The 25,182-nt window shown below is 43.8% G+C and overlaps 2 protein-coding genes across 8 annotated transcripts in view; one reads left to right on the top strand and one right to left on the bottom strand.

The window, feature by feature from the left end:
* Positions 1 to 2,999, top strand: part of CAP1 (cyclase associated actin cytoskeleton regulatory protein 1) — a 29,751-nt gene extending 26,752 nt beyond the window's left edge. For all 7 annotated transcript variants that reach the window (XM_084874631.1, XM_084874627.1, XM_084874628.1 and 4 more), the window contains exons 9-13: positions 91 to 275; positions 442 to 565; positions 698 to 780; positions 1,113 to 1,256; positions 1,854 to 2,999. In XM_084874631.1, the coding sequence (XP_084730757.1) occupies positions 91 to 275; positions 442 to 565; positions 698 to 780; positions 1,113 to 1,256; positions 1,854 to 1,937 (620 nt within the window). In that variant the 3' untranslated portion in view covers positions 1,938 to 2,999. The remainder of the gene's footprint in view (positions 1 to 90; positions 276 to 441; positions 566 to 697; positions 781 to 1,112; positions 1,257 to 1,853) is intronic.
* On the bottom strand, positions 2,582 to 23,588 carry PPT1 (palmitoyl-protein thioesterase 1). Its single transcript, XM_084874709.1, has 9 exons — positions 23,424 to 23,588; positions 17,485 to 17,594; positions 17,130 to 17,257; positions 16,530 to 16,600; positions 14,562 to 14,664; positions 8,552 to 8,642; positions 7,433 to 7,531; positions 5,916 to 5,987; positions 2,582 to 4,530 (listed from the first exon to the last, which is right to left on the bottom strand). The coding sequence occupies exons 1-9, from the start codon at positions 23,545 to 23,547 to the stop codon at positions 4,408 to 4,410; spliced, it is 921 nt and encodes a 306-aa protein (XP_084730835.1). The 5' UTR covers positions 23,548 to 23,588; the 3' UTR covers positions 2,582 to 4,407.
* Between the last annotated feature and the right edge of the window lie 1,594 nt (positions 23,589 to 25,182).

Here is a 25,182-nt window from a genome sequence, read left to right as displayed (position 1 = left end):
TTTTGTTAAGAATCAGTGTAAGTTAGTTATTGCCTCAGCCCAAAGCCCTGATATGAAGGACAGAAACAAGGCAGCTTGTTGTTCTTTCAGCCCTAAAACATGTATCTGATGACATGAAGACTCACAAGAACCCTGCCCTGAAGGCCCAGAGCGGTCCGGTACGAAGTGGCCCCAAACCGTTCTCTGCACCTAAGCCGGGAGTGAACCCATCCCCTAAGCCAGCCGCGAAGAAGGAGCCGGCTCTGCTTGAACTGGAGGGCAAGAAGTGGAGAGTGGTGAGCTAACAGTTCCGGGACTCGGGGAACAAGGAGCGGACGGGGTTTTAATAGAGCACAGGCAGGGTTCTGGCTTAAATTGCAAGAAGGAAAACTTGTGATGGTCTGTTTTGGGGATGATGTGTGCTTAGTCATGAGATTGCTGAAAGGGGTATCTCTTTATCAGGAAAATCAGGAGAATGTTTCTAACCTGGTGATCGATGACACAGAGCTGAAACAGGTGGCTTACATATACAAGTGTGTCAACTCGACATTGCACATCAAGGGCAAAATTAACTCCATTACAGTAGGTGAGTTCTTGTTCTAGGCAGGCTCTGTTTCAGAGCTTGAGAGGGTGGAACCATACCTATCCTTTTCTTAAGATTCTTAAATATATTACTTTCCTTTAAAGTTATTCTGTTGACCTGCTCCCTTTCTTCCAGATAACTGTAAGAAACTCGGTCTGGTGTTTGATGACGTAGTGGGCATTGTGGAGATCATCAATAGTAGAGATGTCAAAGTTCAGGTAACTTGATATTTTGGCTTTTACCTTCGGTCCCTGAGGAATTAATTGAAAGAGACACAGAGCCGACCCACAGATGTTGCTGGGTGGGAATCTGATTCTACAAAGTCTGTAAGCTGAGCTGCTTTGGATGTGGCAGAAGAGAAGTTGGCTCTCTCCAGAGTGAGCGCTTTCCAGCACCCATCCCAGCCTGCCCCAAGTATCCAGTATCTGTTGTTCACCTGCAAGCTTTTCATGTGGTGGTTAAATCATGTGAAACCGTGGAAGCTTTTCCTGTAAATTTCTGTTATTCTCCCCAAACTGCTGGGACTCAGTGTTCTTGGTGTTCTCTGTAGGTAATGGGTAAAGTGCCAACCATTTCCATCAACAAAACAGACGGCTGCCACGTTTATCTGAGCAAGAATTCCTTGGATTGTGAGATCGTCAGTGCCAAATCTTCTGAGATGAATGTCCTCATTCCCACAGAAGGAGGAGACTTTGTAAGTTTCTTGATCTTTTTAGTATTAAGAAGGGACTGAAGACTTCTTACATTAGACAGAGTGAGTTGATGGGCATTTTGCCCTGAGGGCGTCAGACTCAGCGACACACACTTTAAGCACAGAGAAGTATGACGTAGTCACACAAGGTAGCTCTCCAGAGGAGGGTAGTACCTGCCTTGCTTAGGTTGGGCAGCTGCTCAGGGTAGTAAAAAGGAAAGAGAATTCAGCTCAGCCCTCGGGTGAGTTGGTGCCATGAAGCCATACATCTTCTCATTTATGCTTCATAGGCTTAACAGCCTGTTCAACATCGTTGGTCAGTGAACTGTATGGAACAGAATCAAACCTCCGTCTGTCTGGCTTTGGAGCCTTTGTTCTCATTCCTGCACTGCAGGGCTCCTCCATTGTGTCAGCGGTAGGGGAGGCGTTAGTAAAAGATGCGGGTGGCACTGCCAGCGACATAGCCTTTTAAGGGAGGTTTGGTTTCTCTCACTGTTTTGCCTGCTCTCAGAGTCAGTGGAAATAAGCATTGAAGAAAAGTGTAAGACTGTATCCCAACTTATTTTTAGCTCATATTTAAACCTGTTTCTTTATTTGCAGAATGAGTTCCCCATCCCCGAGCAGTTCAAGACCCTATGGAATGGGAAGAAGTTGGTCACCACAGTGACAGAAATTGCTGGATAAGCGAAGTGCCACTGGGTTCTTTGCCATCTCCCTCACACCATGGGATAAATCTGTATCAAGACGGTTCTTTTGTAGATTCCCTCTACCTTTCTGCTCTTAAACTGCTTCTCTGCTTTGAGAAGCACAGCTACCTGCCTTCACTGAAATATACCTCAGGCTGAGATTTGGGGTGGGATAGCAGGTCAGTAATCTTCTGCAGGAAGGGGCAGCCTTTTCCTGCCAGCTCCACCACACCCCCAGTCTGTTCGTAAGGAACTGCAGACCAGGACTGGCGTTCCAGCTTTCAGCCTTTGGGGATTATTCCACAACAGTCTCTTGGGAAGAACAAAGCAGTCCCAGGAATCAACAGCTCAGAAAGCTCACACAAGTTAATCTTTCCCTAACAATAAGCATGAGGTAGCAGGAGCTGGTGTGATTCCAGCAGGTCCTTCTAACAGACTAATTTTTCAATGTTGACGAGTGAGGCAAGTGCTGCATTGGACCAAAGGCTGAAGCTTGGCCATCTAGCATTCCAAGCAAGTGTTTCCTCCAAGTATTCCTTCTATTCCGCATTCCATCCTGGCTCCACCTGGACCTGAGACCGTAGGTTCTCCTGTACCAGCTGCTGTGGCAGTGCCTGCAGCCAGGCCATTCAGTCTTGGACCTTTTCTTTCTCTGGGATCCCTGCCCAGCATCTTCCTAGAGATGACAGAGGGAGAGAAAAAAAAGGAAAACACACCATTCTAAAGAATCTGGCATTCCTTCCTCCCATGCTAGGTGCCTGCCGTCCATCTTCCCTGTCTCCATTGCTCTGTCATGCTCAGCAGCTTCTGGCTTCTGTCCAGGCACCTGAACAAAGGACTACAATCTCCACTGTAGGCTGGTTTTCGGTTTTATGTAAGAATGTTGCACAGCATTGCTAGTAAAAATTTGTTTTCCCCTCTAGGACAAACACATACCAAAATATGCAACTTTTTTTGTGGGAAGAGATATTGTCCTGTGACTTCTACCCATTTCCTGAAGCCTGCAGAAATAAACCTTTACTTAAAGTTATACAGAAAATAGAATAAAATTAATACCAGACTTGCTTAGTATTTGCCTGTGGTATTTATTGTACGGAGTTGTAAGAATATTGAAAACATGACACGAAGGTTAAGAAGTTACTCTTTATTTTAGACAACCTCATACACGTCTTTTCACATCCCACCATTTCTTGCCCTTAAGCCTCGTCTTTTAGTTGAAAAATAAGGCTTAAGTGTAGGAAAAAGCACAAAGAGTAAATGTCACCGCACTAACAAGATACTTTTCTCATGTGTATCTGATTTCCCCAAACTGACATTCTGCACAAGTCTTCCAAAACAGTTTTGATACATTTTCGCGGGCAGGGAAGTTGGGGCTAACGTGTTCAGATTGCTCAAATAGTGTGGGGAATGGTAGAATAAGGTTGGTTTTTCTCTAACGTAACAGGAATTCTGAGTCCTTAATATGGGTTGATCTCCAAGGAGAAAAGGGATGTATTCCCCAAGCTTTTTGAGGAAACTTTTTCTTTCACAGAACACATCTGAAACAAGTTTGGAGTGTACTAGAAAATAAGTTTTTTTTTTATAATGGAAATTAGCCTGATCTCCATGTTTTCCTCCCATTCTCTGTTAATACCAGCAACAGAGTGACTTAATCCAGACCACTAGTCATATTAAGATATGACATATTAAGGATGGAATGGAAAGAACCACCTCCTCAGTTTTCATTTCCATTTCTACATTTTTCTTCACCTTCCTTTCTAAGTTAAGCAATGCCCACACCTCCTCTCAAACAATCCAATTGGGTGTTACTTGCCTCCTTTTATTACAGCAACTAATTTATCAGAATCTGAGGAGACCAAAAGAGTGCTACTGAAGCAAGACGGTGGGCTAGTGGAATTTGTCTAGTAATTGCTAAAGACATTACAGAAGAAAACATTCTCAAAGAGAGGAGGGTAGGCTTAGATTATTTAGCAACATTCAAGCAATACTCTTGTAAGCACTGATTAAATCCCCACCAGCAAAACAGAAAGCATGACTGTGAATACCTCAGGCCTAGGTATTGGCCTCTTGGCTTGAAATGTGGCTAGATTTACGTGAGAAAGGTGTTTGCCCTTAGAATCTATGTCATTGTTTTAGTCTGTTCAGTCTCTTCCGGGCCTGGGCACAGTTCTGGCACTGACTTGCGGCAGACATTTCCTGAGACAGCCTGACTACATCAAATGGTTGTAAAGTAATCTCCGTGGTTATTAACTAATTAAACTTGCATTCAACACCATATGCTGATAGGATGAGGCAAAGGATAAGATTTAGATCTTAGATCTTTCCGAGTAGGTCATGTTAGATGATGACTAGAGGAAAGGGTTAGTTGCAAGCTGGATCCGTGCTCAGGCTTGGGCATGAAGGGAACAGTCTTCCCTAGTTTGGAAGTGCTGGGAGCTCCCTGAGCTCTGGTGCAAACTGCAAAGGTTTCACTCAAGGAAGGGTATGATGTGGGCATAAAACCATTCTTCAGACAGTTGAAGATGGTCCCCTTCTAGAGCCAAGAATACTAGTTGTCCTGCTTTGTCCATTTCTCTTAGCCCCAAGCGGTCCTGCAGAGAGAAATGCCATAATTAAAAGGCTTACTGAAAAGTTTTGGAATAAAAGTAAAGAAAATGTTAGCTGAGCCCTGGCCGGTTTTGCTCAGTGGATAAGAGTGTTGGCCTGCGGACTGGGTTCTGGGTTCTATTCCAGTCAAGGGCACATGCCTGGGTTGCAGGCTCAATCCCCTGTAGGGGGTGTGCAGGAAGCAGCTGAGCAGTTACTCATCATTTATGTTTCTATCTACCCCTCTCCCTTCTCTGAAATAAATGTTAGTTGAGATATATTCTCAAAATGCAATCTTTCCCCTAAGTATCACAATTTAGGTGTATTGCTAAAAAGGATACCTCCTATTTTTCCCCCTAAACATTAAAATTATATGCAGTTGAGATTATTCTATAGTTTTATATTTTGCTTTCTAAAGTTTTCCAAACCTTTTGGAGGACAAAACTGCCTCAAAATGTCAGTTAAGTGGAACTGAACCAAAGACAAGAGAACATTAGCTCGATAACTTAAAACATCCAACCCCTAGGTAACAAATCTGGGACGTTTTCATATCTTGCAGTTGAGAACATTATTGCCCATGTGCCACAGAACAAATACGGTGGGAAGATGAGCAGTTATAACAGTATCAGAATGTTGCTTCTGTGGTTACCATCCGTTTGAGTTTCACAATAAGGAGGCTCTTAAGTTGTCATTTCCAAAACTTAACAGATCCTAGCTTCTCTCTTACCTCATCCAAGAGGGGCATCAAATGTAAGAGAAAAGCCAAGAGAGGAGATTAGGTTTCTGAAATTTAAAGAAATTCGAGTAGAAGGCAACTGGCTCAGACACAGCATTTGTGCATTTTGGGGAGTGTATCTCCAGGATAAAATCTTTAGAGTGTGGAGCTGGAAGTGGTGAAATGCTGCAACCTCTGCTTGAGAAACCATCTACTGCAAAAAGAATTCACAACTCTAGTCCCATTACCTCCAGCAGGAGCTCCCCTTGTCAGTGCCTGATTTAAAACCACTTCCGCAACTACTCATGTTTCAAAGTAACACCTGTCTCCTGTGTTCATTATGCCTAGGGGGCTTGTTGGATTTGATCCAGTCTGCATCTCAGCAAAAGAAGTCAGTTCTAACCTCTATACCAGAGAGCTAGGAAGGCTGTGTCCCTTGGACATGCTTGAAAACCATGAGGTGCAGGTCCTTCGAACTTCAGGATGTAGATTCTATAGACAGCACCTAACAGACTAGTGCAGCAGTCAGCAGCCCACCCAGCCTCACCGAGACGGGTCAGACACCTCACGACCACTTACTGCTTTGGGGTGTACAGGACAGGGTCTACCACCCAAGAGCCTGGCAGCTTCAGGAGCTGGGAGCCGAAAAGGACAGTACCTCTTCCCACCAGTTACCTGTGTGTACAGAGTGGTCTTCTGTAAGGGAATGGTTTCCTTGTCTTGGCCACTTCTGTAAAATCCAAACCACTGCGGAAAAGGAAGAAATACGCAGATCACACACATGGCATGTATACTGCCAAACTAATTTAAGACCGGCTGGGAGCTGAGCCTAACCAAATAATGACGTCATGAAGTTGTAGTAAGGAGGAAAAATAGAATATGTCTTGAGTCATCTTTTTTTTTAAGGGTAGATCTTGACAGATGAGTTCATCTTTTCCAAAGAGCTTTCCAATTGCCCAAAATTTCTGCTTCCGATAATTATTAAGCAACTACCTTCTGAAAATTCTTGTGCTGAACTACACACTCCAAGATGAATACTTATGGTCACTGTTTCTCAAAAATTTCTAGTCTCATGAGGCACAGAAACAACTAGTTGTTTAGCATAGTTTTCTATAAAGGTCACATACAAAATATTTTTGGCTTAAAGAGCCACATGGTTGTAACAACTCAATGCTGTCATTGTAATGCAGAAGCAGCCACAGACAATATTTTTTAAAACTTCAGTATGGCTGTGTTCCAAAGGAATTTTATGTATGGACATTGAAATCTGAATGTCATACAATTTTCACTTCATCAAATATTTTTTACTTTTTCAACCACTTAAAAATGTAGAACTATCTTTAGTTCATAGGCCATTCAAAAGCAGGTGGCAGGCTGGATTTGGTCTGCAGGCCATGGTTTGCTAATTCCTAGTGGTCTGATGTGATGAGTGCTGTAATATAGGCTGATTCTACTTGAAATAGGATAGCATCCTAAGTGGAGAAAGTAATCTGAGTTTGGCCTTGAAAGGTAAATAGGAGCTTGTCAGGTGGAGAAGCCCAGGGAGGGCATTTTAAGAGACTGAAAAGCTTGAGTAAAGAAACGCAAGAGAGCCGAAACCGGTTTGGCTCAGTGGAGAGAGAGTCGGTCTGTGGACCGAAGGGTCCCTGGTTCGATTCCGGTTAAGGCATGTACCTTGGTTGCAGACACATCCCCAGTGGGGGGTGTGCGGGAGGCAGCTGATCGATGATTCTCTCTCATCGATGTTTCTAACTCGCTATCCCTCTCTTCCTCTCTGTAAAATATCAATAAAAATATATTAAAAAAGAAAAAAGAAACACAAGAGAAAAAGCACAGGCCAGTAGTACAATGTGATCAGAGAATGTAAGTGGATAGTGTAGGGAGATTAGGTTGGAGAAACAGGTTGAAGCCAGGTGAAGGCAGACCTTAATGTCAACCTTAGGGACTTACAGACTTTGGGCTGGTGGCTTTGAACTGGGGTCACAGGTCTCTTTGACAATCTAATCAAAATTACAGTCCCTCAGAGAATTCAACGTTACCATTTTGCATACAATTCTGGCTGGTGTTCCATTTATAGACCTCAGGTGAAGAACCCCTGCTCTACACAAAGGTAAGTGGACGGGACTAAGGTTTCCCCCAAAAAAGTCATTTACTACTATGGTCTGTCTGGTGGCCTGCCCGAGCAGCCTCACCTCAGAATCCACAGGGTCCACAATGGAATCATTGAGGAATTTCACCATCACAAACTTCTTCAGGGCCATCAGGTTTTTCTTGTAGGACTCATTGACACCCTGCAGGGAGAGGCCAGCAGTATCTCAGAGTCATCATCAGGTTCCAGCAGGGGGATTGAAGCCTTTCAGTGCTCTGGTCTCCCTGACCCTAGACCACCATGTGTCTTTCCTATGATACAGGCTGCTTTTTCAGTTTCCTGCCCAGAATATACCTTGTACAGCCTTTTTCTTAACATCCTATCTGACTGGCATGCCCCCAGAAACCAGGGTGCCGTCATTAATCTGTCACTGCACTCCACAGGGATCTGTCATATAGCTTAAAGACACCTAGCCAGAGAAAGCCAAGCCAAAAGAAGAAGCTGCAAGTTCTGAGAGGTTTTGCTATACTACTGTTCCCCCCCCCTTAGCTGGTGTGGATCAGTTGGTGGAGCATCGTCCTATGCACTGAAAGGTCACTGGTTTGATTCCCAGTCAGGGCACAAGCCTCGGTGGCAGGGACTTGGTCCCCAGAGTTGGGGTGGGTATCGGAGGCAACCAATCATTGTTGTTGTTTTTTTCTCTCTCTCTTTTCCTTTCTAAAACCAATAAAAAAAAAAAACCATTTAAAATAATATAAAATAAAATAAAAAAACACCTCTAGATAAACACAATATAAATTAAGCCGTCTAGTTTACCAGAATCTCTCAAATCATGCTTGTGTTTGGGACACACAGTCCCTTTGCAGTATCTCTTCTAAGTAAATCTCTTTCATGTGAACATTTGGCCCAAAAGGGACCCACCAGGAAGACTTCCCTCAGTAAACCAGCAGCTGTGAAGATGCATGTAAGCCAGCCAGCAACCCACCGAGCTGACTGTGCTTCAACACTAGGAAAGGGAACGGACATAGGGAAGAGAGCCAAATGGACTTCAGCCTCCCTAAAAGGAACTGAATCTCAGAACCACTGGCTCCCTTCCTAGAAACAGAACTTCTGTTTCCTGGGTTGTCTGGGATACTTTGGGTAAACAGTCACTGCTGATCTTTTTATAAATGTCCCAAACAGAAAAATGAATGCATAACAGCAGTCTGGCTTGGGTACTTACCCTCTCTTGATTAATATCTGCCAAGAAGATGCTGTGGTTGCGGTACATGTCCTCCTTTATGGGGTCGTGCCAGTATTCTGCTTGCACCAGCCTGCAGGGGAAAAAAGCAAGGTGACCGAGCTGCACGTCAGCATGCCCCTCCACATAGGTCACCAGGAGATTTCAAAGGGTCAGAGGCCAGAGCCCTCAAGTCCCAGGCCTGGAGAAGACTTCCTCCTATCCCAAGTTCATCACCTAGACACCTGAGGCAAGGATGTGCCATTTAATACAATAAAGAACATCTGAGCCTGGCCTGTTTGGCTCAGTCAACAGAGCGTCGGCCCTCGAACTGAAGGGTCCCAGGTTCAATTCCATTCAAGGACACAAACCTTAATTATAGTTTAGATCCCCTGCCCTGGTCAGAGCATGTGCAGGAGACACCCAATCAATGTGTTTCACATCAGTATTTGTCTCTCCCCCTCCTTTCCTCTCTCTCTAAAAATTAGTGAAAAAACATCAAGATGTTTAACAAAAACAAAGTACCCTAAAACTTAGGAAAAGGACCTGTCAATATGGCTCCCCTGTACCACTGAGCTTCATCACAATCATGCTTCCACGTCATGAAGACACACGCTGTCCCCTCCCACAACCCCAAATCTTACATTCTCCTTTGCTTCCTACTCATCCTGCAAGACTCGGCTCAAATCCCACCACCTCTGCCTCCTCTTCACCCATTTATCTCCTCTTCATCTATCATGCCGTGCCGATACTGCGATGGAGGTCTAACCTTTCAGTCACAAAGAATTTATCATACTATTGAGTGATACTAGTTTTCAGGACTCTGGTATGTCATGCAATTTTTAAGGACAAAGGCAGGTATTTGGTGGTTATATTATTTCAGACACAGATCAGTTCTCTTCACACTTTTTTACTTTGTCTCAGTCTCTCTCCACTTCCCCTTCCATTCCCTCCCAGCCCTCCCCTATCAAAACTGACACCTCTGCCATAAGTTCTCCCAGCAGCTAGTTCCCTCTTAGCTCCTGCATCTACACAGCAGTATTCCGGCTGGAGAAAAAGGCTCACATGGACCTGATGGGAGATGTCCTCTAGGGGGAGGGAGAAATTAGAACATGAGTGGGACTTTCTATCCCAGTTTAGCAGGAAAAGAAATCAAAATTTCTACTAAAGGAGCCAGCCCCCAGCCAGAGTGAGAGAGCTGCCCAGAGACAGTGATCCTGAAAGCGCCCACCACTCAGCAGAGCAGCGTGGCACTAAAGCCTACTGGACCATCACATCAGAGATGATAGAAGCTCCTGACGCCCAGGAGACGGGACTGAGATTAAAGGAGGCAGCAGTCAGACTGTCAGTGGTCACAGTGACACATATATCTGCTTATAAACGTATTTGAAAGCTTTTAAATGTTTATCCAATTTTTAAAAGGTGACAAATTCTGGCCGAAACCGGTTTGGCTCAGTGGACAGAGCGTCTGTCTGCGGACAGAAAGGTCCCAGGTTCGATTCCGGTCAAGGGCATGTACCTTGGTTGCGGGCATATCCCCAGCAGGGGGTGTGCAAGAGGCAGCTGATCGATGACTCTCATCGATGTTTCTAACTCTCTATCTCTCTCCCTTCCTCTCTGTACAAAATCAATAAAATACATTAAAAAAAAAAAAAAAAGGTGACAAATTCTGGACATTTATAAAATGCTGGTATTAGTGGTGGCTTTATCATTTTGTCTTGGCATTGTTATCGCTTATTGTGTGAGAGTATTAGTCCTGCCTCTCCAAGACTGGAAGCTCCTCAGCAGTGACCGTCTGGCAGGCGCTCAGTAGTAAGGGTTTGCCGAATGAAATAGAATGATGTAAGGATGTTAGATAAGCTATGAGCGAACTTGGCAGTAAAGGAGTGTTAGGGTTTAGAGATGTGACGGGTATAGTTAGAAGAACAAGAGAAGACAAAGCTTCAAGGGCAGATGGTCAAGTGTCAAATGCTGAGAAATGTTGAGCAGAGCCCACACACTTCTCAAACAAGTTCCTTCAGAAAATCTAGGTGACACTCAAGTTCCTTCAGAAAATGTAGGTGAAAGAATACAAAGGCCCCAGATCTTGCCAGGCCTTGTTCTGGTGACTCAGAATGGCAGTGGGGAGGCCTAATGGCTAAGGATAAAAGGCAGTAATCACAGGTTGGTCACCTTTTTGTGTGAAAGGAAATAGCTGAGAAGGGACACAGGAAGAAAATAAGAAAGCCTGGTGCACGCTATTCAATCCTTACAGGAATTCCATAGAGTAAGTACCATTAAACATTATGCTCATGTGTACAAGTGCGCCAGGGTAGGATGTGAGGATGAGCAGAAGCTGGAAGTGCTGCAGAAGGTGTGGAGGTGAAGGAGAGGGGGGCTCCTCAGGAGGTGGACAGAGAAGAAAAATGGGTTTGTCCTATTTACCTCCTTTTTCGCCGAAGAGCCAGATTCGGAGAGCTTAAGTAGCTCTCCCGATGCCACCCAGCCAGCACTAGAAAGGGTGAGACATGATCCCGAAACCGGTTTGGCTCAGTGGATAGAGCATCGGCCTGTGGACTGAAAGGTCCCAGGTTCGATTCTGGTCAAGGGCATGTATATTGGTTGCAGGCGGGGGAGTGCAGGAGGCAGCTGATCAATGTTTTTCTCTCATCGATGTTTCTAGCTCTCTATCCCTCTCCATTCCTCTCTGTAAAAAATCAATAAAATATATTTTTTTTTACATCGATGAGAGAGAATGGGAATCAAACCAGTGACCTTTTGGATGGCACTCAACCAACTAAGCCACACCAGCCAGGGCTCTCTGTACATTTATTTATTTATTTATTTATTTATTTTGCTAATCCTCACCCAAGGATATTTTTTCTATTGATTTTATTAGAGAGAGTGGAAGGGAGGAGAGACACAGAGAGAGAAACACCAATGTGAGAGAGTCACATCAGTTGGTTGCCTCCCACATGTGCCCCAATTGGCACAGGGAATGATCCTGCAACTAAGGTACATGCCCTTGACCTGAATCAAACCCACAATCCTTCAGTCTGCAGGCTAAGGCTATATCCACTGAGCCAAACCGGCCAGGGAACACTCGTACTTTTATGAACAACTGAAAAGTATCTGAGGCAGCTTGAGTGGTTGCCTCATTATTTCCAGGAAAGGGTGTGACAAGTTGAAGGCAGAGATGTGGGCAAAGATGTGGGCAAAGTGGGACAACTGAAGAAAAGCACTGTTTGAGCCATGGGGGTGGGAGCGCAGGCCCTGCAAAGCAAGGGGCATGCAGGCTGGGAGCCAGGGACCAGGGAGGGGGGCAGCTGGGAGAGCAGAGCTGGCCCAGAGGACAAGAGGCCAAGGGTGGGGGATGGCAGGAGAAAAGGAGGAAGGAGAAATCAGGAAGGGCTGCTAGAGGCTCAGAGGGGAACTACAGGGCAGATTTTAGTCAGAAGACGAGAGACTGTTACACTCACCATTACTCACTGCCCCCACCATGCCACTTCCTCACCGCCCTAGCCGTATGGCTGGCTGGAGCAGTTGTCCATACACCAAAAGGCTGTGGATTTGATCCCCAGTCTGGGAGTGTATTGGAGGCAACCAATCCATGTTTCTCTTTCACGTAGCTGTTTCTCTCTCTCCCCTCTTCCTCATTCTCTAAAATCAATAAACATATCCCCGGGTAGGGGTAAAAAAAACAAAAAACAAAAACACGTCCTCACTGCTTAGTCAGGGTATTAGGATATCAAATTTGCTTTGCTGCAGTTAAATTCTCTGAACAGTGTAGAAGACATCTTCTGGGGTCTCTGTCTACATCAAAACCATCCTCTCAGGTGGGAACTGCACCCTTCCCGCCCCACCTGCCAGTTCCAGGAGCGGGTATGTACCATGTGGTCCCACACTTCTCTGACCACAGCCAATGAGCACAAGCGGGAACCTGATCTGAGCTGAGGCATGGTCCCTTTCCTAAGAATTTGAATTGGGGCAGAGAGATTCCTGGCTCAGGCTGAGATAAGCTACTAAAGGAGCTGTGCCAGGCACTTTTTACCATGGCAGTAGGGGTTGGTCTGCCTGAAGAGAAAAAAAAGTGAAACAAAGACAGCAGCAATGACAACAGCTGGAGAGAGACTGCCTTAGCTCTGGGTGGCTCCCTTTTTTTTTTTTTTTTTTTTTTTTTTTTTTAAAGAAACCCGGGCTGAAGCTCTATCCACGGAGCCAAGCTGGCTAGGGCTCAGTATGGCATCTTATCATCATCCTGTGTTTATAACCTGGAAGTCTGGTATTTCTCTAGTTACATTGCTCCAGAAAGTAAAATTTACTTCTCTCGCTAGGGTGGGGGAAGAGTAATCACTTAAATGTGCACTTAAGAGAATTGGGGATTCTGAGAATTCCTTGTAGATTTTCAACAAAAAGTCCTGTGCACTTATCTCTATCATTCAAAGTATCTTAGGCATCTTGCCCCGGACGACTGGTTGGAGTGTTGTCCCGTACACCAAAAGGTTGCAGGTTCAATCCCCAGTCAGGCCAAAAATGGGAGGCAATTGATAAGATGCTTCTCTCTCTCTCTCTTCCCTCCTCACTCTCTCAACCACTTTTCACTTCTTTTTCTTCCCACTTTTAATCAGTATTTAGGTGTCCTTGTCCCCCTATTAACTGCTCATTTGTAGTCACTAATAATTCTGACTGCCAATGGTTGTGTTTGGTTCACAAAAGAAATATAAAGAAAATGATGTGCTTTTCTTAGCCATTTGAGTTAGAATGAGAAGAATAAAGAGTAAATTAAGAACAATAAAGTATAAAGAGGCCATATATATATATATATATATATATATATATATATATTGTATATATATCCATTAGAACATATAGGATATTAATAACCAAGCTATGGCTAGTCAAACCATGTAAGGGGATAAAGCTTAGCAGTGGTTTGAGCTGCTTGGGGGAAGATGAAAATATCAAGTATCTTAGTTTCCTTCACTGACCATCAGGTGGCACTGTTGACCCGATAGCTTTGTAGCTATGATAAGGCCACTGCAAGAAAAGGAAAAGAGCGAGCTTCCGGTTGTTTCTCTGTGAGTCACTCACAAGGCTATATACTTGGGAAAATGGCTTCAAGGAAGTGTTGTACTGAAGAGTTCTTATTAGACAAGAATGATCCACTTGGAAAACCCATAGAATAGATACCATAGCCAAACTAATTGATCCCAGTTATCACCTAGAATATTCTAGGTGTACTGAATCTGAATTTCTAGGAATAGAACTCTAGAATCCATTTTTAATCAATTTCCCAGGGGTTCTAATGTATATTTTAGATTAGAAACAACTGATAAGAACATTTTCCAAAAGTGACTGTATGCTTTAAATACTCAAACACACACATGCACACACACAAGAGAAAAATAATACCCAAACACACTGAGTACTGGGGACACTGATGTAGGAAACTAATTACGTGCTGCTGACAACATAAAGGATCTGTCCTCCGATATTAATAGTAATTGCTTGGGCTTGATACTTTCTAAAGGCTTTTTGTTTGTTTTATGATGGACATTTATTCTGTTGTAATTACATTCTTCTTATATAGAAAAATGTCCTGTTTCTTTCTTTAAAAAAAACACAACATTTTATTGATTTTCTTACAGAGAGGAAGGGAGAGGGATAGAGAGTCTGAAACATTGATGGGAGAGAAACATCAATCAGCTGCCTCCTGCAGACCCCCTCCTGGGGATGTGCCCGCAAACAAGGTACATGCCCCTGACCAGAATCAAACCTGGGACCCTTGAGTCCACATGCAGACGCTCTATCCACTGAGCCAAACCAGTTAGGGCTCCTGTTTCTTTTTTAAATTATTATTAAAGCAGTTTTAGATTTACAAAACATTTAGCAGATAGTAGAGGTATTTATGGGGGGGAGGGAATCACATTTGAATATCACTAACCACTATTCTGGAATCACTGTTAGCATGAAAGTCAGCATAACATTTTCATGAAGTGCTGGTTCTATGTCCTTTTCAGCTAACCATACATACCGTTCTTGAACAGCTTTATTGTAAGCCCCAGCATTCAGTGTCTTTCTGATCAAGTCACAGATGTGAGAGCTCTCTCCTGGGCACCGAGGGAGTCCAAAAACACCTAGAGTAGTAGGAGACAAATACGCATTCCTTCAATAATTATGTATTGAACACCTACTATGTCCAAGGCACTGTGAGAAACAAACAAAAAAGGCAGCGCTTGACCCTGATTTCATTCAAATATTCTTCAAGAACATAATGTACTGAGGATGAACACTGTCACCAGCTTCCTCTTGGTCCCTCCACTCTTTTCTGCCTAAGAACCTTTGCACCTGGTCCTCCCTGGAGGATATACAGGCATATCTCAGAGATTCTGCAGGCTCAATTCCAGACCGCCACAATAAAGCGAATATTGCAATGAGTCATTCAAATTCTTTGGTTTCGAAGTACATGTAAAAGTTATGTTTACACTATATTATAGTCTGTTAAGTGTGTAACAGCCTTTAGATCTAAAAATATAACGTACATACCTTAATTAAAAATATACTTTATTGCTAAAAAAAAATGCTAATAATCACCTGAAACCTCAGCGAGTTGTAATCCTTTTGCTGGTGGAGGGTCTTCCTCAGACATTGATGGAAATGTATATTTGCAAAGCTCAATAAAGCAAAGTGCAATAATACAAGGTATACCTGTACTTCTCTTGCTGCTTCAATGGCTGGAGAAGTCACAGCTACCTACCCTAGCTCAAGTAGTGCCAACCCCATCCCTTCCCCTCTCCCAGTTACACTGTCATCCCCATTATCCTCAATGTGTTCGGGGGTAACGGGCATAGTTCTGAGCACAAATGACAATAATTCATTTAATCCCCACAACCACCCTGTGGAACAGAAATCATTCCCAGCCCCACATTACAAATACGAAACTTTAAAGCAGAGATTTTCAAGGTTAGATAATAAGTGACACGGCCAGATGAACACAGCAGTTTTGGCTCTAAAGCTTATACCTTTAACCAATACAACTACAATGCTGCCTCTCAAGTATTAACTCTTTCATCTTTCTCTTTATCGTGGTTACCACTGTCTATATTCATTTTATTTATTTCATGTCTATCTTCCCGCTCTCGCCAGAAATGGAAATTTCATGAAGGGACCTTGTCTTGTTTCTAGGTTTTCAATAAATATTTGCTGAATGGATAAAATGGTAAAGCTGTTTTTACCAATTTGCACTTGTATAATACTTGCACTTTTAGAAAGTATTTCCTACCTATTATTTCACTTCATCCTCTGAAAAACTCCCACAAGAAGAGCAGAGCCTTATTTTAGTTTCCCTCACCTGGGAAAGAGACCGAGGATACCAAATTACTTGCCCGTCAGTAATAGTTAATCGGGTGAATCCGGTTTCCTGATTATAAGGAGGGTCCTTCCACACCTATGCTATCCCATCAGAACAGAGATAAAGTTCTATTCCAGACACACCCTTCCCCAAGAGTCTGTAACTCTGTCTACATAGAAAACCTGTTGCTTTCCAAGGATCTAATAGCTACTGTTAATTTTACAGACAAAAAAACAAACAACTTACACATTATCCTTTACCTAAGCCTAAATTCCACAGGCATCGCCAACGCCAGGAAACAGGGAGGCTGTTACACTCTCCTAACTCCTCAACCAGCACCTGCCACGTGGCTGCAAACATCTCACCTCCAGGAGACCATGCCAATTAAATTGGAGAGAAGTAGATGACAACCTAATCATTCATTTGTGTACCAGGCCTATGGAACCCTGAGTATCTTCCTGTTTCTTCAAGAATGCTCGTTAGTTTGTTAGAAGCTGGGGGAGGAGAGGAAGGGGGGAAGACAACACAGAATTTTGCAAGGATGGCTGGCTGACTTCCTGTATAAAGAGCTGCTAGAATTTTTTTTTTTTTTTAACCAAATGGTCATGTGGGTTAAAACAGAAAAGAAAAGAGGCACAGAGCCAAAGTTACCTTGATGTTGTCCCCCAATTGAGATCAGATTGATCATGGGAGGTGAGGGACATCTCTGAGCCACTGCCCTCCTGAGGGGAAAAAAGGATTATCACCTTTGGCTGTCGGATGGAAATGTATCACCAACAATCAATCCCTCAGATTAAGACACTCGTTCTCGGTGGTTCTCCAAGGCCACAGAGTTTCAGGATTTCCCTCTGATATCACCAAATACAAGTTTTTATTCTTTCATAGGAAATGAGTGAAGTTGCAGAGAGCTTCTGACATGGGAACACTTTAGAACAGTTCCCAGGGGCTGGCTCTGTTACAGAGCACTCCCAGGCCTGCCCCGCCTCTTCCCCAGGGCTCTTTCCTGGCCTCTCTCTTCCCGAAGCTCCAAGGGGCCTTCCTTTGCCTCGGTAACTTGTTCCCTGAGTCCATTTCCTCTACAGCTCACTTCCGCTTCTGTGACTTTATACACAAACTTTCTCTACAGTTTGGGGAAAGTGGTGGCATAGCTTCCCTTCCACGGGTGAAGATCCAAAAATAATTAGAGGAGTCAATCTATCTAAACAAAAAGAAATCAATTCCACGTAATTGGTATGACGGAAAGGAACTTACAGAAACTGGCCTCCCTGAGAGAAGCCCATAGCGTTGTAACCTTGCTGCAATTTAGGATCCTTAGCGAGAATCTGACACGCCATTGTTACTTGGGAATTGACGTTCAGGAAGAAGCTGTTCTCCACATCCTGAAAGAGGAGCCACAGAGAAGGGAAAGACGGGCTGACAATAAACATTGGCGTCTTCTCTGAGAGGGGAACTTGTTTAGCTTTGGTTGGAATCCTCACATAAGCCCCTCAAGAGTTAAACTGCCATTGCTTGATAGGCTGCAAAACGTAAGGCAAAGCATCTGAGCAGTACATTCTATGAAACTAGTCAGCAAACGTCCAAGGAGCAGAGCTGAGAAGAGCCTTACCTCGATCAGGGTCTTCCCAATCTCTAGAGATAAGACGTAAATTCCAGGTATCTTCTTCTCAACCATTTTTTTGATAGCACCCATGCTCAAGGGATTACAACAGCTGTCTCCTAGACAAGGACAATGATGGAAACTTATGAATCATAAGATTTTTAAGACAACTTTTGTGCTTCAAAGGGCATTATCAAGAATGTGAAAAGACAACATACAACATGGGAGAAAATATTTGCAAAACATACATCTGATAAGGGTTTAATATCCAGAATATACAAAGAACTCTTATAACTCAATAAGATAACCTAATTAAAAATGGAAGAAAAAAAAGATTTCAACACACATATCTCCAAAAATGATATACAAATGGCCAACAAGCAAATGATAAGATGGTCAGCATCATTGCTCATTATGGAAATGCAAATCAAAACTACAATAAGACACCACTTCATACCTTCTAGGATGGCTTTCATAAAATAATTAATTTTTAAAAATGAAAAATAGCAAGTATTGGCAGGACATGGAGAAATAGGAACCTTTGTACACTGCTGGTGGAAATGTAATGTGACACAGCCTCTGGGAAAAGAGGCTGGTAGTTCCTCAAAAAGTTAAACATACAGTTACAGTTACCCTATGACCTGGACATATGACTTCTAGATACAGACCCAAGACAAATGAAAACATGTGACCATACAAAAACGTGTACGTGAATGTTTATAGCAGCAATATTTATAATTGTCAAAAGGTGAAAATGACCCAAATGTCCACCTATGGATGAATGGATAAACAATTTGTCATACACACACACACACACACACACACACACACACACACACTCTGACACATGCTACAATGTGAATGAACCTGCAAACATTATTATATGTGAAATAAGCCAGATACAAAAGGTCATCTATTGTACTGTTCCTTTTAAAGGATATATTCAAAATAGCCAAATCCATACCGACAGAAAACAGAATGGACATCTCAGGGGAGCTGTGGGAGAAGGGAATGAAGAATGACTATCGAGTCTAGTAATAATTAATGTCGTTTTTAAACATTCGTTTAAAATCTTGCTTGGCGTTGACTTGTATTGACATAACCTTCAAACACGTGGTATCTACAGAACGTGTGAAGTGCAATTAACAAGTTTTGCTTGAAAAAGTTTGTGTTTGGTTTGGTTTTTGTTGCAAAACTAGGGCTAAGAAGATGGCGGATGAAGAGCATATTCGGCACTGCATGCTTTACGAGTTCCAATTAGGAAGAAAAGCAAGTGAGGCTGCAAAAAACATCTGTAGTGCTCTTGGTCAGGATGCAGTTAGCGCCAGAAAATGCCAGCGTTGGTTTGAGAAATTTCGCGAGGGAAATTTTTCGTTAGATGACAAGAGTGGTCGAGGCCCTGTGTCCAATTTTGATCAAGAGGCTCTTCAAGCTCTTTTGGTGCAAAATCCTCAAATTACCCAACAAGAGCTTGCGACAACTTTAAATTGTTCACAAAAAACAATTTCCAATCGATTGCGTGCACTTGGCAAAGTCCAAAAGTTTGGAAAATGGGTTCCTCATGAGTTGACCGACAACAACCGTAATCAAAGAGTCACAATTTGCAGTTCGCTCCTCTCTCGTCAAAACCGTTTGCCGTTTTTAGAGCAAATTGTTACCGGAGATGGAGAATGGGTGCTGTATGTTAATTTGAAAAGGCGGCCTCAATGGTTGGACAAAAATGAGGCTCCGCAGCCCACGCCAAAACCTGACTTGCATGCGAAAAAAGTGATGTTGTGTGTTTGGTGGAATTTTAAAGGAATTCTTCATTATGAACTTTTACCATCTAACCAAACCATTACAAGTGCAGTGTATAGTGCCCAATTGGAAAGGTTAGCCCAAGCTTTAAGAGAAAAAGAACCCGCGCTGATTAATCGGAAGGGCGTAATTCTTCACCACAATAACGCACGACCGCATACTGCAAGAATCACTGCTGAAAAACTGCGCCAGTTGGAATGAGAAGTTCTCCCTCAACCTGCATATTCTCCTGATAATGCCCCTTCCGATTACCATTTGTTTCGTTCTTTGCAAAACTTTCTTCTTGGAAAAAAATTTAATAATGAAGAATGCCTCAAAAATGCATTGACCGAATTTTTTGCATCAAAATCACAAGAATTTTACAACAGAGGGATTAAAATGCTTCCTGAGCGTTGGGCACAAGTAGTAGAAAACAACGCAACTATATTGTTGATTAAATTTTGTTGTATTGTTTAAATAAATTCGATTTTAAAAAGGTATTAGAAAACGACATTAATTATTACTAGACCTAATATTTATTGGGTACCGGCATTTTCTGGGTAAAAAAAATGTTTTAACCAGAGAGAAATAGTGGTTGCACAACACTATAACACACTACATGCCACTGAATTCTCTATTTTATTATGATTAATTGTAGGCTACATGAGCTTCTCCTCAATTTAAGAAAGAGCATTCTTGCTTAGCTCATGTTTATCAAGTAATAAACTTCAAAAGCCCATACAACATAACTGGGACACAAAATTTACAACTGAAAAATAAGTAGAGTGCATATTCCCCTCCCTTATCATCAGAAACATTGTGGGTTAATGGACTCAAAAACGCTTTGGGCCAAAACCGGTTTGGCTCAGTGGATAGAGCGTTGGTCTGCGGACTGGGGGTTCCCAGGTTCGATTCCGGTCAGGGGCGTGTGCATTGGTTGCGGGCACATCCCCAGTAGGGGGTGTGCAGGAGGCAGCTGGTCGATGTTTCTCTCTCATCAACGTTTCTGGCTCTCTGTCCCTCTCCCTTTCTCTGTGGAAAATCAATGAAATATACTAAAACAACAACAACAAACCAAAAACGCTTTGGGCCAGAAGGGGTCAATGGGGGGGAAAGGAGGACATAAGTAATACTTTCAAAAATAAAGATTTTTTAAAAACCACAACAACGCTTTGGAACTGAATTTCTCTTTAAGACCAAGCCTAGGTAGGGTAAGACAAGCGAAGCACATAGTACACAAAATTTAAGGAGGCACTCCCTCTCTGATTCATGTAAGTGCTGACCCTCAACTTGTAACAAACTAGAGGGTGTTTCCTTAAATCTAACACTCTAGGGCAGTGGCTCTCGAGCCACATGCGGCTCTTTGGCCCCTTGAGTTTTTAGCAAAGGCCAGCTTAGGAGGACCCTAATTAAGTTAATAACAGTGTACCTACCTATATAATTTAAGTTTTAAAAATTTGGCTCTCAAAAGGAATTTCAATCATTGTACTGTTGATATTTGGCTCTGTTGACTAATGAGTTTGCTGACCACTGCTCTAGGGCAGTGGTCAGCAAGTATTTTGAAAACATGCAATATCTATTTAAACATGGGCAATGACCTCTCTTCCCAAATAAAAAAATGACAACAGCCAACACAACAATAGCCATCTGGTGTGAATGAATCAAAGTTACACCTTTCTTTTAGTCCGATTGGCAACAAACATTTTTTGCTGTGCCGCAGAATTTTAGTAATTAGTTTGTAGGTGCCATGAGATGAAAAGGGCTGAAAATCATTGCTAGGGGCTTCCTTGTTTCCACCCAAGGCCCAGTCCTGTTTCTCTTCCTGTTTTAAGGAACCAGAACTAAGAATGGGAAGCAAAGTGACTGACGGGCCACTGAGTGGGAGAAATGGGATGATGTTATTTCCATTTTAACTTAATCATCCTGATTTCAACCTGAGAGGAAGCTTAAGAATTCCTCTTTAAAGAGGAAAAGGCTAAGGATTACAGCATCTGAGATTTCTCTATTGGTAACATTCAATGCACTGAACTGCAATTGTTGGCTCTTACCTGCCTCCCTCCGGACTGACTGTGCGCTGGAAGGACACGGAGCATCTTGTGTTCGCCTTTAACTCCCCTGTAGCAGCCCAGGGCCTGGCACCAAGCCCTGACAGGACTGTCTATATTTGCTGACTCTGATTCCTCTCTGAACACTTTCCTTCTACCCATTCCAACAAGACTCTCATTCTTTCAAAACTGCTTTTGTCAAGGTCTTGGGTGCTATTCATGTTGCTAAATCCAGTTACCAATTCCCATCCCTTCCCTTGCTTGACCTGTAAACATTCCATTCCGTTTGATTGCGCTCTTCCTCTTGAAACATTGTCAGCTGCTCCCCAGGACACTGCACTCTCCTGACTCGCTTCCACCTCCCTGGTTGTCCCATCACTGCCTTCTCTGCTAGCTCCTTCTCATCTCCTCACCCTCCATGTCAGGAGTGCCTCCAGGCTCAATCCTCTCCCCTCTTCTGTGTACACTCACTCCCTAGGTTATATATCCTCACCCAGTCTCACAGCATTAAATACCAAACATATGCTGAAGGCTTCCCCAAGTTAAATCTGCAGCATGTACCTCTCTCCTAGACTGCACACTCCAAATACCTCTACATCTCCTGGGTGTCTAACAAGCTTCTCAAATTTAGTAAGTTCAAAAGCAGACCTCTGATCTTCTCACCACCCCAAGTGTGTACTCCCCTCAGGTCCCCACTTTGGGGAAATGCCAACTTCATCCTTCTAGTTGCTCAGGCCAAAACCCATGGAGCCATCCTTGATTCCTTTCTCTCTCTTTCATTCCACATCTCATCTGTTAGCAAATCCCTTTGGCTCCATCTTCAAAATATTTCAAACTTTTGACCACTTCTCCATTTTACTATACTGTTTCAAGCCACTGTCATCTCTCTCTCTCTTTTTTTTAAGTTTTGTTTTGTGGTGTTTTTTTTGTTTTTGTTTGTTTGTTTGTTTTTGTTGTTGTTAATCCTCACCCAAGGATATTTAATTTGTAGAGAGTGGAAGGGAGGGGGAGAGGGGGAGAGGGGAAGAGATGGAGAGATAGAAACATCAATATGAGAGAGACATATCAATTGTTTGCCTCCCATATGAGCCCAATCAGGGCCAGGGATGGAGCCTGCAACCGAAGTACCGGCCCTTGACTGGAATCGAACCCAGGACTCTTCAGTCCCCAGGCCAATGCTCTATCCACTCAGCCACTGTCATCTTTTGTTTAAATTACTGTAATGGCGTCCTAACTTGTCTCCCTGCAAAGGCCCATGACGTCCTACAATCTATTCTCAACTAGAGTGGTCTTTTCAAAAGTTAAGATCATGTCACTCATCTCATTCCAGCCAAAGTCCCTCCAGTAGCCTTAGTGGGCCTAACAACACCTGCAGCCCCCTCTCCTCACCCCTGACCTAAACCCCTATTTTCTTCTCCTTGTTCACTCAGTTCCCTGAATGTAGTTTCTAGAACATACCAGACATGCTTCTGCCTCAGGGCCTTTGCATTTGCTATTCCTTGTACCAGATAGCCACAGTCTTTGCACTTCAGTCTTTGCTCAGATATCGCCTTCTCAAAAAATCCTTTCCTGATCTTGCTCTGTAAAGTTGCAAGCCACCATCTTCGTTTTCCATCCCCTGTTATATTTTTTTACTTTCCCATCGCACTCAGCACTTACCTGTATAGTCTGGCTCTCCCATGGGAAAGTAAGCTCCAGAAGAGCAAAGAATCTAGTCTGTGGCACTCTCTATTGTGTCCTCCGCATCTGCAGATGCTCAATAACTATGCTATGTGGTGCCTAACAAATCTCTGTTCGATGTGTGAATGGATAAAAGGATGGATGCTGGTTCCCTGCAGCCACAGCCCAGGCTGTGGTACCTGATGCTCCATCCTGTGGCCGCTGCTGTGAGGATTCAACAGTCTCGGCATGAAGCCCGGAGGCAGTGCACAGCCCTCCGGGAGCGCACCTTCCCCTGCTCCCTCCCCCTGCTCCCTTCCCCATGCAGAGCAGCCCCCGATCCCAATGTCGGGCCAGCCGGCAGCTGAGGGACCGCGGTCCCACCCTTGCACTTTGCAGGCGCGAACCCGCGCTGGAAGAAGAGGGAAAGAATCGCCAAACCCTTTCGTCCTCCTCTCACTCACTCACCCATCCCATGCCAGATCACCAGCGGCAGCGGCCCGGGCGGGCCGAGATGCCCCAGCCGCAGGGCAACGCAGAACGCCGGCAGGAGAGCGACGGCCCAAAGCCACAGCGCGCTGGGCGACGCCATCTTGGCTCTGTCACGTGACGGCGCGCCCCCGGCGGCCTGGGCGCGGGCCGGGCGCCGCGCTTCCTCCCGCCGCCGCCGCCCCCGCCTTCCCCGGGCGCGCGCCGGGCGTGTGCCCTGGCCTGATGGTCTGGTTACAGGCAGGACGCCTCGGTGAGTCAGAATATCATTTATTCACCACTTACTTCACACCAAACACTATTCCCAGTGCTTCAAGTCTGTTCACCGGTTTGTTCTCATAACAACTGTGTACACTTCGCCCCATTTTACAGTCAGGACGCGGAGGAGAGTTTGGGTGAGGTGCCAAGGTCTCAGAGAGAGCAAATTGGAGGTTCTCTTACACTCACAGTGTCTCCCAAATCAATAAAATGTATATATAAAAAAAAAAAAAGATGGTATTGGACAGCCCCCTGAGTCAGAAGGAGAGGCTGTCCCAAGCTCGATTCTTGTCTTCTTATATAGATTACTTTTTTTTAAATATATCTTTATTGATTTTGTACAGAGAGGAAGGGAGAGAAATAAAGAGTTAGAGCCAAACCGGCTAGGGCCGTATAAATTACTTTTTTAAAAAAACATATGTATTATTGATTTTTTTACAGAGAGGAAGAGAGGATAGAGTTAGAAACATCGATGAGAATCATTGATCAGCTGCCTCTTGCACGCCCCGCTCTGGAGATGTTCCTGCAACCAAGATACATGCCCTTAACCAGAATCGAACCCGGGACCTTTCAGTCCGCAGGCCAACGCTCTATCCATTGAGCCAAACCGGCTAGGGCCGTGTAAATTACTTTAAATGAGAGACCCTGTGTGTTGTGATAAAGCCAACTTGTTAAAGCAATTAAAACAAACACATTTGTTAAAGAAGCAAGGCAAGCAAATCTACACATCCTACTTGTGAAGCACAGACTGGCTCTCAGCTAATCCCAAAACAGGGTTGGGGTCCAGGTGTTAGATCCCCCCTGAAGTGCTGCTTGGAGTGATTTGTGGCCTTTTCAGAATTCATGAGCAGCACCTGGCAATTTTATCTTTCCAAGCGGAGCTGCTGGGCTTTCTGTTTAGGGAGTAAAACTGCCCTTTTATCACTTCTCCCTCTCTTTCCCCCTCCTTTCCTGCACTCTCTAATTAGGGGAGTGTTTTAACCATTTGCTCTCAAGTGTCCTTGGCTGGGGAAGATCAAATGGCTTGTTACTTACGACCTGGCTGCTAATTGCCTACACTGTTTGGTCTTGTTTTGACTTCCTTCTCTCGGTTTTAATTCCTCTTGCCCTGGAATTTTCCTAGCTTTTCACAGCCCTGTTAACAGTTCCAAAGTTTTAACCTCTGCATTGGACTGCCATTGGAAGAAAAATACTTTGGGAAGGAAGAACGGAAGGGAGAGCTCTCTATTAGAAATGAAAGGGGAGGGATAATTTCCAGCCAGTGCCAATCAATAAAAGGTGTGTGGTACTTATTAAAGATCCAGAAGGAAAAGGTGGAATCTCAACAGGCAAAGATGAAAGGTGGGAGAAGGACTCAAATGAACTAAAGTAGAGAGGAGGAAAAGTAGTGTGTTTTCTGGAAATATCAGGGCTTTCCAGAATGACAAGAACAACTGTTGGATGTTTAAGAGTGATGAAAAACTTAGGTGCTTTGACTCAG

This window comes from Pipistrellus hanaki (assembly GCF_964339955.1).
Source record: "Pipistrellus hanaki genome assembly, chromosome: 2".
Taxonomy (NCBI): domain Eukaryota; kingdom Metazoa; phylum Chordata; class Mammalia; order Chiroptera; family Vespertilionidae; genus Pipistrellus; species Pipistrellus hanaki.
This window is presented reverse-complemented; position numbering and strand designations above follow the sequence as displayed.

Bases quoted from the DNA above. Each gene is read 5' to 3' on its own strand.
- PPT1 (XM_084874709.1), bottom strand. From the start codon at position 23,547: ATGGCGTCGCCCAGCGCGCTGTGGCTTTGGGCCGTCGCTCTCCTGCCG. The intron at 16,601-17,129 runs GTAAGTTCCTTT...TTTTCCCCTCAG, and splicing joins TCTCAGGGAGGCCAGTTTCT to GAGGGCAGTGGCTCAGAGAT. The intron at 5,988-7,432 runs GTGAGGCTGCTC...CCTTTTCCGCAG, and splicing joins TGGACCCTGTGGATTCTGAG to TGGTTTGGATTTTACAGAAG.